The 15,289-nt window shown below is 38.9% G+C and overlaps 1 protein-coding gene across 3 annotated transcripts in view; it reads left to right on the plus strand.

The window, feature by feature from the left end:
* Positions 1-15,289, plus strand: part of ADAM22 (ADAM metallopeptidase domain 22) — a 255,911-nt gene that overhangs the window by 156,041 nt on the left and 84,581 nt on the right. For all 3 annotated transcript variants that reach the window (XM_003782646.3, XM_003782645.3, XM_003782647.3), the window contains exons 5-6: positions 7,627-7,709; positions 13,637-13,700. In XM_003782646.3, coding sequence (XP_003782694.1) covers positions 7,627-7,709; positions 13,637-13,700 — 147 coding nt within the window. The remainder of the gene's footprint in view (positions 1-7,626; positions 7,710-13,636; positions 13,701-15,289) is intronic.

Here is a 15,289-nt window from a genome sequence, read left to right on the forward strand (position 1 = left end):
AAAAAAAAAAAAAAAAAAGATAAAACACAATTTCAATAAGTGTGCTTATTCTCCATGACATTGCTTTTCTGTGAGACCCTTATGGCAACAGAATAGATTGTAGACTTTCAGCCACAGACATAAGTCTGACAGTGCATAACCCTGGGAGGAATCCAGGGTGCAGTAGGTTTCAAGGTCAGTGATATAGTTCCTGCAATGTACTGTTGGCTAGAGTAGAGGTTCCCAGCCATGGCAGCTTATTGAAATCATCTGGGCAGATTTTAAACATGCCGAGGTCCCATCAGCTAGAGATTCTGATATAACTGGCATGAGGTGAGGCCATGTATTTTTTTTCTAAGAGCTCCCATTTGATACTGTTGTGCTCTCAGGGTTGAGAACAATGGTACCAGAGCAGGGTGAGGAAAGGTCTCACTTGTGGAGGAGGGTAACTGGCATGAGCTCCAATCTGCATGGCAGAGGCTAGTTTTGAGACTTATGCTAATGGAGGGTGAGAGGGCCATGACTCAGGGAGCAGAGCAGGAAGACAGAAGTTGCAGGAGGCTGTTTTAATGCAGAGGTGTCTTCACGAGCCCTGCCCTTTTATCATGACCAAATCACTCCTGTTTGCCTATGATTTTCACAGATGCTGAAAGAACAGCATCCTGGGAAACTCCTGAGACAGGCAAACTGGACATTTGGTCACTCTCTTTAATCCAGTCCAAAGCATCCTGTATAACATGACCAGTGCCTACAAAAAAGCAGCCCTGCCCTTCCTGGTGCATATGAGGCAAAATTCATACTTATTCCCCATTTCACCATCTACTTCCATTTTGTTTCTGATAAAGCCAACTGGTTTTTGAGGAACAAGAAAAAAAGTAGAGAAAAACTATAGCTGCTTACATCCTTTCTACTTAAAGAAGGACAGCTCAGGAACTAGTATAGGATTTCAGTGGGTTCACTGGTGAGGAGCTTCAGAATCAGATGTAAAGGTGAAGCTGTGAAGCGTGTTCTCAAGTCTAGTGAAATTACCTAGAGGGCTGGCTAACCCACAGGTGGCTGGGCCATAGTCTCTGGGAGGGGTGTCCAACCTTTTTTCTTTTCTGCTGTGCTTTCGAAGAATGAGAATTATCTTGGAGCACACAACACTAACCAAAGCTGAATAGTTTAAAAAAAAAAATCCATGCATATATTTTGTTAGATCTAGCAAAGAAAGTCCTCAAAAAATCAGCATGTGGCCTACAGGCTGTAGGTTGGACGCCCTGTTAGGGTTAAGGTGTGATAATTTGCATTTCTGAGATGATGTTGATGCTGCTGGGCTGAAAGCCACCCTTTGAAAACCAAATGGCGTAAAGAGGCTTGGGCATGCATCAGGCATACCTGGGTGTGAAAAACCTCTAATCTGTTTTCTCATCAGTCATCATGAACTATCACATAGCTCCCCAAGCAGAATGCCCAGGATATGGTAGATACTTGCATTCTCTGAAAGATCTGTCTCTCTGTTAACTGTCTGCACAGGGACAGTTTGGTGTTGAATATTTTTAGGTTTAACAATTCCAAATATGAACATTGAAATCACCTAGGGAACTTTTTGCAACTATAAAAATCTTGGGACCCTACCTTCTTGGCGATTCTGATCCAGCAGGTCCGGGGGAAGGCCTGGGAAGCAGTTGGGTTAGAAGGCCTTTCAGGGTGGTTCAGTGAGTCAGTTTTGGGAAACTACTGAGCAGCATTTCTCTGTGCAGGAGTTCCCCAGCACTGCGGCTGCACTGAATCACTCCTAGGAGGACTTAAAGAGATGCTGATGCCTATGTCCTGTCTCCAGAGATTATGATTTAATTGGTGTGGAGGATAGCCTGTGTGTTGGGAGTTTTAAAAGCTCCCAGGCTTTCAGTGTATTCCTGGAGTAGAGAAAAACACGAAGTAGTTGTTAAAATGCAGATTCTTGGGTCTTCACTCCAAGTTGCCTAAACATACTCTCTAGGAGAGAGACATAATAATCTGCATTATAAATCAACACCCTGAATTGTTAGTCTTAACAAAGTGTAAGAGTCATAGCTCAAGGGATGCTATAGCATCCCTCATTTTATAAATATTGCCTGACCAACCCCCCTCGCCTATTTATATAGCAGTTTCCAGTTACTTTAGTTGTTATTTATGGAATCTCCTGCATACCCTTGTGAGGCAGCTTGGGTAGATGTTATCCCCATTTATTGATGAAGAACCTGAGATTCAAAGAGGCTCTCTTGCTAACAGAACATGCAAGTAAATGGACATAAATCAGGCAAATATGCTTCTCTGAAAGGAGACAATAGTCTAATGGGGAAATAAGATATAAATAGGCATGCGGGTAGAAAGAGATGTTGCAGTTAAAAAATAGTATGAAAATTCAGAGAAGGAGGGGTTAGCGGGAAGTAACCTGTAGGGATGAGGGAATTTGAGAACGCTTTAAGGAGGGTAGTTCTGGGCCATCTTAGAACTGTCAGAGTTCCCTTTGAGGATCTTGATAGAGAGAAGGATGGTGGGGGCCTCACAGCTTTACTCCTACAGGTTCCCTCTATTGGGCTTTCATCATTTTATAGCCCAGGCTGTGTAACTTCCTTTGTGTTACCATCTCATCATATTTATAATAAGTTATGCTTTTGAGATCTCGCTGGCTGTTTAATAAAAATGTGTTATGTCTTTAAATTACAAGTGAATGGTTATTTTGAATTCCTTAGAATAAAAATTGCAGTAAGTTTCCCTCCTCCCACTGGGATGATAAACTAATCGATATGTGAACTATCATATAATTCATTTTTATAGAGGTGGATATTCTTTTAGCTATAACTATCTAATTAGCTAAAAATAAGCATCTGTACTGTTATAACTGTTATTAAATCATGGAGTATGAAGAAAGTTTCAAGGACAATGGATTTATTTCTGGAACAAAGGAGACAGTAAGGAGAAAAGCTGTGACTGGCAGCCAAATCTATTAGGATGTGCTGGCATTTTTCTTTCCCTATAACATTTGTCTGAGATTTTATATATATAATACTTCCATACAACATACGTTTGGCTTCCTCAGAAGTTCTATGAAAATGTGGAGAACACTTATAATCAATAAGACTTAAGATTTTAGACTTTAAGATGTGGAGAACACTTATAATCAATAAGACTTTAAGATTTGGTTTTAGGCTTGGCGCCTGTGGCCCAAGTGGCTAAGGCTCCAGCCACATATACCTAAGGTGGCAGATTCGAATCCAGCCCAGGCCTGCCAAACAACAATGACTACTGCAACCAAAAAATAGCCAGGCATTGTGGCAGGCACCTGTGGTCCCAGCTACTCAGGAAGCTGAGGCAGGAGACTCACTTGAGCCCAGGAGTTGGAGGTTGCTGTGAGCTGTGAAGCCACGGCACTCTACCCAGGGGGACAGCTTGAGGCTCTGTCTCAAAAAAAAAAAAAAAAGAAAGCTGGTTTTAGTGGTCTTCATTGGGATCTGTAATTTTTAATAAAATTCACTTTTATGACTTTTATATGTAAGGCATATTTTAACACAGATATAAGTACAAAGATATACAATTATATTTTTCCTTTTATTAAAATATAAACTACACTTACTCTTTCACTTGTCAGATCCATACCTGTCATTCTCTCCTCCATATATACTGACTGAAGTGCACAGAAATATATGAAAGAATGTTGCTCCATTAAAACAGCAAAAAATTAAGATTATCTACATGTTCATTAGTATAGGAGTATATGAATTATAGTTTACCCTATAATGAAATATTATGCCACCATAAAAAATAAGGTAATGATACAGAAAGATGCTAAGCTTTCCATAAGGAGAAAATATCAAGTTCAAACAGTGTGCATAGTGTAAAACCACTTCTGTCCCGAAGGGGATATGTGTGTTATTTGTGTTTATCTACATCTACTCACCTGTGTCTAGACTATTTGCTCTGTGGTGTACAAAATCTGCCAAGAATGTTTGCATTTTAGAAGGAAACTACAGTTGAATGGTATGTATGAGGGGAACAGTTTTATTCTGTACCATCTGCCCTCTCATTTCTTAGAATTGTTGTCCCATGTGTGTATTGCTTAAAAATAATAGGTAAAATAATTATGTAAAAAATCTATTAAATTTATTTGATTTATTCATAGAAATTGAAGAAGACTTTTGGCATTAAAGCCTCAACCCCCCAAACCTTGTTACTTTTTGGTTTAAATAATTACTGATTCATAAGAACAAATCCCTGAAAAACATTATAATGCAATAATGAACTTCCACTATTATTTATAAAAATGACTTATACTACCAGTTGAGAGCCTCAAAAATTGAATTATAGAAGCTCAATTTGAGGAGATTTTTTCACCCTGTTGTTTATGCTTCTCTTGAAGTGTCATGGAAACATTTGATACTGACTCAACCATATTGAGCTCTTCAGTTCATTTGCAGCGTTAGGCTTTATACAGATGGCTCCTGATCATATGCTGTTTTTGGATTGACTCCTGTTTTTCAGAATCAGAAATTAGTGAAAGATTGTTTTCTATTATCTAATCATCTATTTAACTCTCTCCAATATAACAGAAGCATGTTTTAAAAAATGAATTCTTTGTTCTTCTTGCAATTTTATATGACATGTTTCCAGAGTTGATTTTTTATTTTTTATTTTTTTGAGATAGAGTCTCACTTTGTTGCCCTCAATAGAGTGCTGTGCCATCATAGGTCACAGCAACCTCAAACTCTTGGGCTCAAGTGATTCTCGTGTCTCAGCCTCCCAGGTAGCTGTGACTACAGGTGCCTGACACACCACCCAGCTATTTTTTAGAGATGGGGTTTCATACTTGTTCAGGCTGGTCTCGAACCTGAGTTCAGGCAGTCCACCTGCTTTGGTCTCCTGGAGTGCTAGGATTACAGACTTGAGCCATGGAGCCCGGCAGAATTGATTTTTTAAAGACAATGTTAGTAATTTATAAAAATTCTCCCGCGTTTTAACACTGACATATCCTCCCCATTAATTATTAACTCCCTTTGTTTCCTAATCTGGTATCTTATTTCAGTTATCTTCTGTTTCTACTTCTCTTAAGTGTTACTGTTCACTGTCTTCTCTTCTGAGAGGAGAAGGTCTGACTGGGTTAGTTATTGTCTAAAATAAGAAACATGGACAGTTCTCTCTCCGTCCATGTCACCTCATTGACTATTGATCTTTCACGCCTGGCCAGTACAATGCTAGAGGGTTAGTCCAGTCAGATTTGTCCAGAAATCAGAGTCATCTGAATCTTAATGTCCTCTGATGTACTTAGAATCTAATCTGTGCATAGTTCACCAGTCCAACAGCTCAACAGAAGATATTTTAACTTCTGTTAAATTTACCCCAGCCCTACTCAAAAAATAGAATAGACTAGAATAGAACAGAACAGAATAGAATAAAATAATAAAAAAAAATAAATCTGCCTAGGAGAAAATTTAGATTTACATTGCATAACCCATAGGTCTAGGTTCAACTCATAAATAGTGTAGGAAAAGAACACAGGCCTTGTATTCACATAAAGTTTTTGTCGGCTTGGCGCCTATAGCTCAACGGGCTAAGGCACCAGCCACGTACACCTAAGGTGGCGGGTTCGAATCCCCAGCCCGGACCCGCCAAACAACAATGATGGCTGCAACCAAAAAATAGCCGGGCGTTGTGGTGGGCGCCTGTGGTCCCAGCTACTTGGGAGGCGGAGGCAGGAGACTCGCTCGAGCCCAGGAGTTGGAGGTTGCTGTGAGCTGTGATGCCATGGCACTCTACCCAGGGACAGCTTGAGGCTCTGTCTAAAAAAAAAAAAAAAAAAAAAAGTTTTTGTCCGTACTTGGCAACTTTCCAGGTAGATAACCTTGGCTCTTAGAGATTGTGCCTCTTAGGCAGAATAAGGATAACTATTTCTTTGTAGGATTAATGTGAAATTTTAATCTGATTGTGTATGTAAATTGAGTAGAATAGCAAAGTAATTATAATAGCAGTGAACATTTATTGAGTGCTTCCCAGGGGCCAAGCATTACTCTAAACCTTGAATGCCTATTAGCTCATTTAATTCTCATAACAATCCTGTGAGGTAAATATCCCCAGTGGACAGACGAAGAAATTGAGGCACAGGCAGATTCTCTCACTTGCTTGGGATTACACACCTAGTAAAGGAAGGCGCTCAACAGTCATGTGCAGTTAACGTCTGTGTTACAATGATCCTCCTCATAAAGTCAGTGTCCTGTGACCTGTTGTCTGGCACTCTGTTTCTGCCCTCAAGTCCAAGTAGCCTTCTTAAGTTCCATCCCATGTCTGATTCCGATGTGAAATACCATCCTGTCTTCGCCTCCTCCATCAAATCTAATTACAATCCTCAGTTCTTGAAGTTCAGTGACTCTCCTGGGAATTTGGAGGGGCATCCCAGGGTAAAGGTAGCATTGTGTGCCCTCTTACATGCTTTCCTGCCTCATTCCCGAAGCTGAGATTCACCAGCTTCTGTGGGATTATCCCAGGAGGAGCAGCAGTTGTTCGGCATGCTACTGTTCTTGGAATTCTGGTGGAGAAAATGTTTTCAGCCCTGTTAGCTCTTCATGCCTTCCTGTTCTCTCTCCTCCACTGGTGAAGCACTAAATATTTTAAGTAGGGTTAGTCCTTAAGCCAAAGTAAAGTAAGTAACATTTGCCCCTTTAAACCACCCATTCTGTAGGTCCTTCCTATTTCACTCACATCTCAGTGAGTCAATTTAATTAGACGCTTTCAGCTACTGAAGAAATAGAAGATTAGTGAGAGAATGGGGGAAAGGTCATTTAGAACAGAACTTCTCAAATTTTAATGTGCATATGAATCACCTCGAGATCTTGTTAAAATGCAGATTCTGATGCATTAGGTCTGGGGTAAGCTTGAGATTCTGCATTTCTAACAAGCTCCTGGTGATGTCCTTGGTGCTGGTCTCTGCACCATACTCTGAATAGCAAGTATTTAAAGGTAATACCCTAAGATGGCAGAGGATTTGCCCTATTTCCTTTTCCAGGAACATTTAATAATTAAAAAATATTATGTCTCAGTAGGTTTTAGTTAATGTGACTGGCTGCTAGAAGAAACTTCATAATTTCAAAGTCTGCCTGAGGCTGCTTACCAGTCAAGCCATTCCTGGCTTAAAACAAAGAATAGTATAAAATTTGTTTCTCTGGCAGTCAAGTTTTGATATAACACTGTAAAAGCAGGCATTTCCCTCCATCAGTACAATTTAGGGACTTTCAGATGGTTTATATTCATTTTGACTTAGCTGTATGTGAGAGCATTGCTTTGCAGCTGTTCAAGGTTGAGTCTCAGATAACTAGGGAAACAGATGATTAAACTTACTTTGGTGCTAGGCCCACGTGTTTATTTCAATATCTATTTCTTTGTTCCTTTAATATTACCTACATAAAAGGAAAGTTAAGTCAGCTTTTATTTCCCCATCTTTTAATTTGGAGTCGGCTTGCTTGGACCGTTTATGAATAATTCTGTTAGAAATAATTTGATAACACTAATCTGAATAATGAAATATTACAGAGCTTTAGATACAGAGGTGCAGTGTTAGCAGAAACCGCCTGTAAAATGATGCAGCTAATTCTCCCTTTGATGGCAAAGGCTTACATCCTCTATTTCTATTTTCAGGGAGGAGAGCACTGTTATTACCAGGGCCATATCCGAGGAAACCCTGCCTCGTTTGTTGCGTTGTCAACATGCCATGGACTTCAGTAAGTGCTTAAAAATTTATTTGTACCATTCATTCTCTCAGTAACTTATTTTCTTTGTCTCTAATGCACTACAGTAAAAATTCCTATTTTATGTCAAGAAATTTTAAATCAGTGATAGGTCTGAATTTTTTTTTTTATGTTTTACAAACCAAGATTTTATTTGTATTTTTTTTTAAGTTTGAGACTACTATGGGGGCACAAATGTTTTGGTGATATGAATTGCTTTTGTGCAATTTGAATCAAAGTACTAAGTGTTCCCTCACCCAGAGGGAACATTATACCCATTAGGTGTGAATTTACACCCCCCCCTTACCTACTTGTTTTCCATTGAGTTTTAATGCCACATATGTACATGAGTGTTGATTAATTAGTTCCAATTTAATAGCAGGCACATGTGGTGTTTGTTTTTCCATTCTTGCAAAGCTTCACTTAGAAAAATGGTCTCCAGTTCCATCCAAGTTGTTACAAAAGGTATTATTTAACCGGCTTTTTTTTTTTCTTTTTTTTGGCTGAGTAGTACTCCTTGGTATACATATACCACATTTTATTCATCCACTCATGTATTGATGGGTACTTGGGTTGGTTCCACGTCTTTGTAATTGTGAATTATGCTGCAGAAGATTTTAAATTAGAGTTGCAGAAAACAGAGGCTTTGGAATTCTAATACCTTACAGTGATAATTTGAAGAATTTTTCTAGTTTCATCCTGCCTTAGACAGAAGTGGTTTGGGTAACTGTGGTTTCTATTTCTGTGGATCTTTAGTTCTTGATAATACTTCCACTCCTACCTCTTTATATTCATTTCCATATTTTCATAGGTTAATAGAAATTTCAGTAAATGGAAACTCTCAGCTCCTTGCATAAGGACAAAAGGCTATAAGTAACCTTAAAGACATACATGTTTAGGCCCCTTTTTCCCCCAGCTAGAATCCCACCTAACTCACAGCAAATTTGTAGGAGGGTCTGTCCCCAGAGACCTCCAAGGAACAGAGTCCATCCTTCCTTGGGGCCTCACTTCCTTTCTCATACCCTTCACTATCAAAGCGTGTTTGCTGATGTGTAACATGGGAATACATCCACTTCCTCCGTCCTGCATTAATGGCGATACACAGGTGGCCGTCTCTCATTTGTTTTGCAACCTCTTATAAAGCTACTGTTTCATTCCCCAGCATTCTATTTAAGCTAAATCATCTCATTTCCTTCTTGTTTGTTTTACTTTTTTTTTTTTTTTTGGCACAGAACAAGCCAGCCCTTTAATTTAGTTTTGTTAAATTTTTGTTGGCAAACATGAATACTTCTTTCAGTTACCAAGTTAGAGATGTGGTTTTTCCATCTAATAAGCAATTATTGAGTGTCTGCTGTTTGCCAGCCACCGGAAATATTAAGGCAATTGAAACGTGAGTCATAAGACCTTTCAGGTTCATGGGGGAGGCCAAATGTAGCCCAGCTTCTTGTTAGGGAATGTGATAGGTATGTTTTTTTTCTTTGAGAAAGGAAAACACAAACACTAGGGAGAATGCAAGCTGAAAGAATTGGTACTGAAGAAGGCGTGGACCTTTAGAGCTCAGAGGTGTGCCCCCAAAGAAGGTGATGTACAACAGGCTTGGATAGAATTATCTAAGGGAGGGAGGTTAGATGGGCATATCTTAAATCTAGAAAAGAGATCTAAATGGGAAAGACTGGAAAATCTAGGTAGGCTACCTAAGGGGCGCTTCTGGTCAGGATACAGGAGTAGGGATATTAGGCCTAAAGGAGAATATATAAGAATGAGTTAAATAACTTTCAGAGAAGGGGGTCATATGCCTGAGGACAGGGAAGACTTCTTTTTGCTTGTTGTTTGTTCTCAAAGACCATTTTACTTACTGTAAATAAAGATATAAATTTATGAAATAAATTCTTTGACTACAGAGACTTTTGCAAATGTTGAATCCATTCTTAACATATGACAGCTTCTGTTTTCTTATTAGGAAAAAGAAACATTGCCATCCTTTTCAGCAGTAAAATTGTTATATCTGATCTCAAGACAAGCACAGCTGTCACCTAGGAATAGTACAGCTGCACCTATTGACATTTGTGACAGCAAATTTATACTGGAGAAAAGAATGAGATAAAAAATAAAATTTATGTTTCCTCCTCTCTCTTCTTAAAATCTCAATCCAAAGCCATAATGTAAGCATCTTGCTTAATACTTGTTCCACACTGCCTTCTGATTTTCCAAAAATCTTACTGTGGGAATCAGAGAAAAGATATTAGTGCCTTCTAAGGGCTCTACTGGACCTGAGAACCTAAGAAAATACTGGCTACCCATGTCATTTAAGGAAGGTTGGAAAAATAACTTTTAGGAAATTTATAGTACCTAGATCAGGAATAGGACTCAGAATCCTGCCTCAATTGTTTTAACTAGTAAATTTACTTTTAGAAACTTTTAAAACTAAACAAAAATAAACAGAAAATGTACTGTGTGGTTAGGAACACAGTTATAAAGCTCACTGAGCTTTCTAAGACTTTTATGAGAATGTTAAGAAAATACTTTTTTGTACCATTTACTATATATTAATTGTCAGCTTGATTTTACCTTCTGAACATAAATTGCTGACAGACATATTTTAGAAGGATATTATTAAACATTGTATAATGTATGTTGTCTAAATAACAGTAATTTAGATACAATATGTCATATTTCATCCATGATTTGTCCTTTATAAAGGACAAATTGAGGTTACCAAGGACATATTGAGGTTTTTTTCTATTTTTCTAATTTATTGAATTCAGTTGAAGAACATAAAGGGAGAAAAAATCAGGTTTTTACATCTTGTGTATAAAAAATCTACAAGGGAACAATAGGCAGTGTTTTGGTCCCGGTATGTTTGATGTTATGACAAAATCCTGTAACTATGGGAACCTTGAACAGAGGAAGCAAATGTGAGTTTATTGCCCTCTTGTGGAAATGTGTAAGAATAGCTGTTCCTTTTCAAAATCTTGTTTTAATGCAGTCTGTGAAAAATTTATTTTACTTTATTTTTAATTTCAGATGAACAATGAGGATATATATGATTAGGTTACATTCTTTGCATTTTTAAGGTAAAGCTCAAAGTCTGAATTCTGGTTGAGTCTTTATCCAGGAAGTGTACCATCAGCTTTTATATTTTAGCTCAATTGCTCTATGATGACTTGGTCCTGGTTACTGCTTTTTATCAGGTACATATGGTTATGAACTCAGTATGAGAATTTATGTGCATAGAACAAAAGATGTCAATTCTCAAACAAAGCAACCAAACCATGTATTTTTTCAGTTATCAAGAAATTATTAATGATAATATTATCATATAGCAATACAGAGTCTTCTGAGATATATTATCAGAATATGTTTTCTTTATATTGTGTACATGATGTTTAGACCTAATAAAAAGAAATGATTTTCCCATTGGATTTTAACTTAAAACAAGAGTGAATAACATCTAGTACTGTTTAAACAAAATATTCTTGCTACTTTCTTGGTGTGCATGTGAATTCTGGCAAAGGTTTTATGCAGTTTTCTGGATGAATCTGGCCAGTTCTTAGCAGCGTAGGGAGAGTGTTCACCGGCATATTTGGTCCACTGTTTTGAAGCGGCTGCCCCCTCTGATTCATTAAGCACATATATTGTCAGTCATATCTTACAAACTGCATCTGTTTATCTTTAAATTTGAAAAGCAATGTCATCCAAATTCAGAAAACACATGTAGTTTAAAACTGCACAAATGTAAGAATGGCCATTCTCTGAGTATATAAAAGTTGTGGACATATGGAAGATGTTACGGCAGGCATGGAAGAATTTGGATGGGGTGTAACTGGAGGCCATTATAATTGTAACCTAGGGAAACCAACCAGTTTCACCAAGAGAAAGACAAATACTATTCTGTGTCTAGCAGCTTGGCTGTTAGGTAGCCATTTCCACCCCAAACTGAAAAATTACTGTAGAAGATCACACCTAGGCTACCGTCAGATGCTTCACTGACAAGTATCTTCAGCATTGTAAAGGGCCTGATCTCAGTAGATGCATCCTGTTCTCCTAAGGGGTGGCTTTGTATGGATTTGTTTGTGGGGGGAGTGAAGGCCATTTGTACCTTTAAATGCTCTCAGAGGATCTCTCAGCTGGCTGATAGGCACCTCCAGCCTAAGAGCACCTAAACGGAACTGTGGATTTGCATCCTCCTCCTCCCACCTGCTTCCCTGGATCTGCCCAGTTAGGTAATTTTGTTTAACGGCAACTCCGTATTTTCAGGTGCTCAGGTGTCCTTGCTGACTCCTGTCTTTATTGCACATTCTGTTTCAAATCCATCAACAAATCATAGTCATTCTACTTTAATAATGTATCCAGAATTTGACCAGTTCTCACCTACTTTGATACAAGGCACCATCTTCTTTCACTTAGATTATTCAAATAACTTCTTTACTTCTGTATTTGTAGTCCTAAAGATTACTGTAACAGAGAAGCTGGGGTGATTATTTTGAAACTTAAGTGAGATTGTGTTTCTCCTCCACTTAGACCCTTAGAGTGGCTGTTCATCTCTTTGAGAGTAAAAGCCATGGCTCTAAGGGTAGCCTACCTACGATGGCCCCCACTTTGCCCCTCACCGGTTCTGCTCCAGCCATGCTGTCATCTTGCTGTCCTGGAACATGTCCAGGTTCTTTTACCTTGGGCTGTGTCTGAAATTCCCTTCTTTGCATGGATATCCTCAATGCTCATCCCTTCACTTCTTTCAGGTCTTTGCTTACGTGTCATTTTCTCTGTGATGCCTGGTGTTGACCCCCTTTCTCTCTGCATAAATCAACAGTCCTCTCTCTCTGATCTCCCACACTCTGTCCTCTGGCACCATTTGTTGCCCTTAACCTGTATTTTCCTTGCTAGAATATGCCACTATCTAATATGTATTTACTTTCTTATTAAATATTTATTGTCTGTCCTCCTTAGAATGTACATTGGCATCACGAGGACAGAGAATTGGTCAGTTTTGTTTGCTACTGTATCCCCAGCACCTAGAGCAGTGCATTGTAGGTGCCTTATAACTAGGTGTTGAATGAATAAATGGTGGGTAGCAGGTTGCAAATGAGCAACACATGGACGCATCAGCCTGGGCCCTACTCTAGCCTCTCTTTTTACTGGTTATGTAATTTGAGCAAGTTACTCCCTCATCTCTTCAAGCTTCAGTTTCCTCAGCTGTACAATGAGGATAGTCATTGTACCTTTCTTACACATTTGTAGGAAAGATTAAATGAGTGTAAGTAGTTAGCTCCTGGCAAGTTGTTTGAATATGTGTGTGTGTGTGTTTTATTGTTTGGGATTCATTGAGGACACAAAGAATTAGTTTATACTGATTGCAGTTGTTAGGTAAAGTCTCTCCTGTATTGTGTCCCACCCCAAGAGGTGTGCCATACTGCATGACCTCCCATCCCACCCCCTCCTCTCCTCTCGCTGATCCTCATTCCCCCACTCCCACCTTGTATTAGATCATCTCCTGCTTTATTCAAGAATCTTCCAGTGTGTGGTAGGTAGGTCATTCTCAGTATTGTCCCTGACAGCCTGCATTAGGATCACCTATAGTCACAGCCTATCAGTCTGAGAGGGTGCAGAAAGACCTGAATTTTTATAGGCTGTCCACATGGATTTTTGCATATGTCAGTGTTAGAATTATATGTTGAGGGGGGGCAGTGGACAACAGCTAAAGAATGGCAGAACTGAGCATGGGTTTGGGTCAGATTGAGGGGACCCTATTTACGGGGAATCAGAGGGAGGGTCTTGCCATCTCAGCAATGTGTGTGGTTACATCTTGTGGTGATGGAGAGGGACTGGGAAATGAACATTGAGCGGTAGACTTGACCTCTGACTGCTGCTGAGTTTAAACAAGAGTTGCTAGTCATGCCTAATTATTTTCTTGTCTTTGGCAGTGGGATGTTCTATGATGGGAACCACACGTATCTCATTGAGCCAGAAGAAAACGACACTTCTCAGGTAAGTACTACTGTTTGCTGAGGCAAATGGAAATGTTTATGCTGAGAGCTTCCTTACTGTTCTTTTTTTTCTGTTTTATTTTCATATTTCTTAAGTTTGGGATATTAAGTATATACATATAGATGCTCCTTAATTTATGATGGTGCTATGTCCCACTGACCCCACCATAAGTAAAAAATGCATTTAATACCCCAATAAATCCATGTAGATGCTCCTTGGCTTTCCAGTGGGATTAAGTCCTGATAAAGCCATCGTAAAGTAAAAAAGTTGTAAGTCAGAGACTGTTGGTATATTTTCAATTAGTCAAAATTGGGAATGTATCTCAAAAATTTTTGTTTCTTTCTCTTTTAAATTGGAAATATAATATTTTCTCTCTGAGGAGTTTTGAAGCTTTCATTTACATCTCTACTCTAATGTGCTGTGATCTTTCTGAGTCTGACTGAACTACTGTAACAAAATATGGAGTTACTTAAATGACAGAAATTCCTCGTGTCACAGTTCTGAGGGCTGAAAGTCCAAGGTGAAGGTGCCAGCAGGGTTGGTATTGGGTGAGAGCTCCTCCTTGGGCTGCAGACAGCTGCCTTCTCACTGTGTTTTCATGTGGCAAAGAGAGAGAATTTTAGCTGTGTTCTACTCCTCTCCAGCCATACTGAATGGAGGTCCTACCTTCGTGACCTCACTTAACCTTTATCACCTCCTTAGGACAAGTCCTATTTTCAGATGAAGTAACACTGGGAGTTTAGGACTTCAAGATAGGAATTCTTTTTTTGGGGGGGAACACATATTCACTTCACAACAGATCAAATCCACAGATATGTGATTTCTCTTTTCCACATTCCAGATTTTTCTCCGTTGCTCATTGCTTTTAAGGCCCTATGAAGGGCCTAAGTTTACCTAACTTTAAATGAAGTTTGGAGAAACCTAAGTCATCTTAATCCTATCCCTTACTTTAGTTGAAACATGAAACATTCATTTTCCACAGATTAAAAAAGAATTGAGACTGGATACAGTGGCTTATACCTGTAATCCTAGCACTTTGGGAGGCCAATGCGGGAGGCTTGCTTGAGGCTAGGACTTTAAGAGTAACCTGAGCAAGAGCAAGACCCTATCTCTACAAAAAATAGAAAAACTAGCTAGGTAGGATGTGTGGACCTATAGTCCAAGCTATTCAGAAAGCTGAGGCAGGAGGATCACTTGACCCCAGGAGTTTGAGGTTGTGGTGAGCAGTGATGATGGCATTGCACTCTAGTCCAGGTGACAGGGTAAAACTCTGTCTCAAAAAAAAAAAAAATGTTATAGACTACAGAGAAACACAAAACATTTTCTAATTCTGCACATAAAATATTTTTCGTTTTATCATGCAATACTGGTTAGAGGCAAGTGATTTAAAGGAATGCACATTGTTATCCATAAACAGTCTTGTCTGGGAATCTGTGTTACACATAATTTTCTGAGTGCCCACCGTTATCTATCCTTTCTCTTTGCTTGACAGTATGATTTTTTCAAAGGTAATATCATGAAACATGACTATTTATGATATTCTCATCATTTTTTAGTAACTGGATAAAGCCAGATGGAATTTATATATA

Source organism: Otolemur garnettii, unplaced genomic scaffold, assembly GCF_000181295.1.
Source record: "Otolemur garnettii isolate 467f Iridium unplaced genomic scaffold, OtoGar3 scaffold00005, whole genome shotgun sequence".
Classification (NCBI taxonomy): Eukaryota; Metazoa; Chordata; class Mammalia; order Primates; family Galagidae; genus Otolemur; species Otolemur garnettii.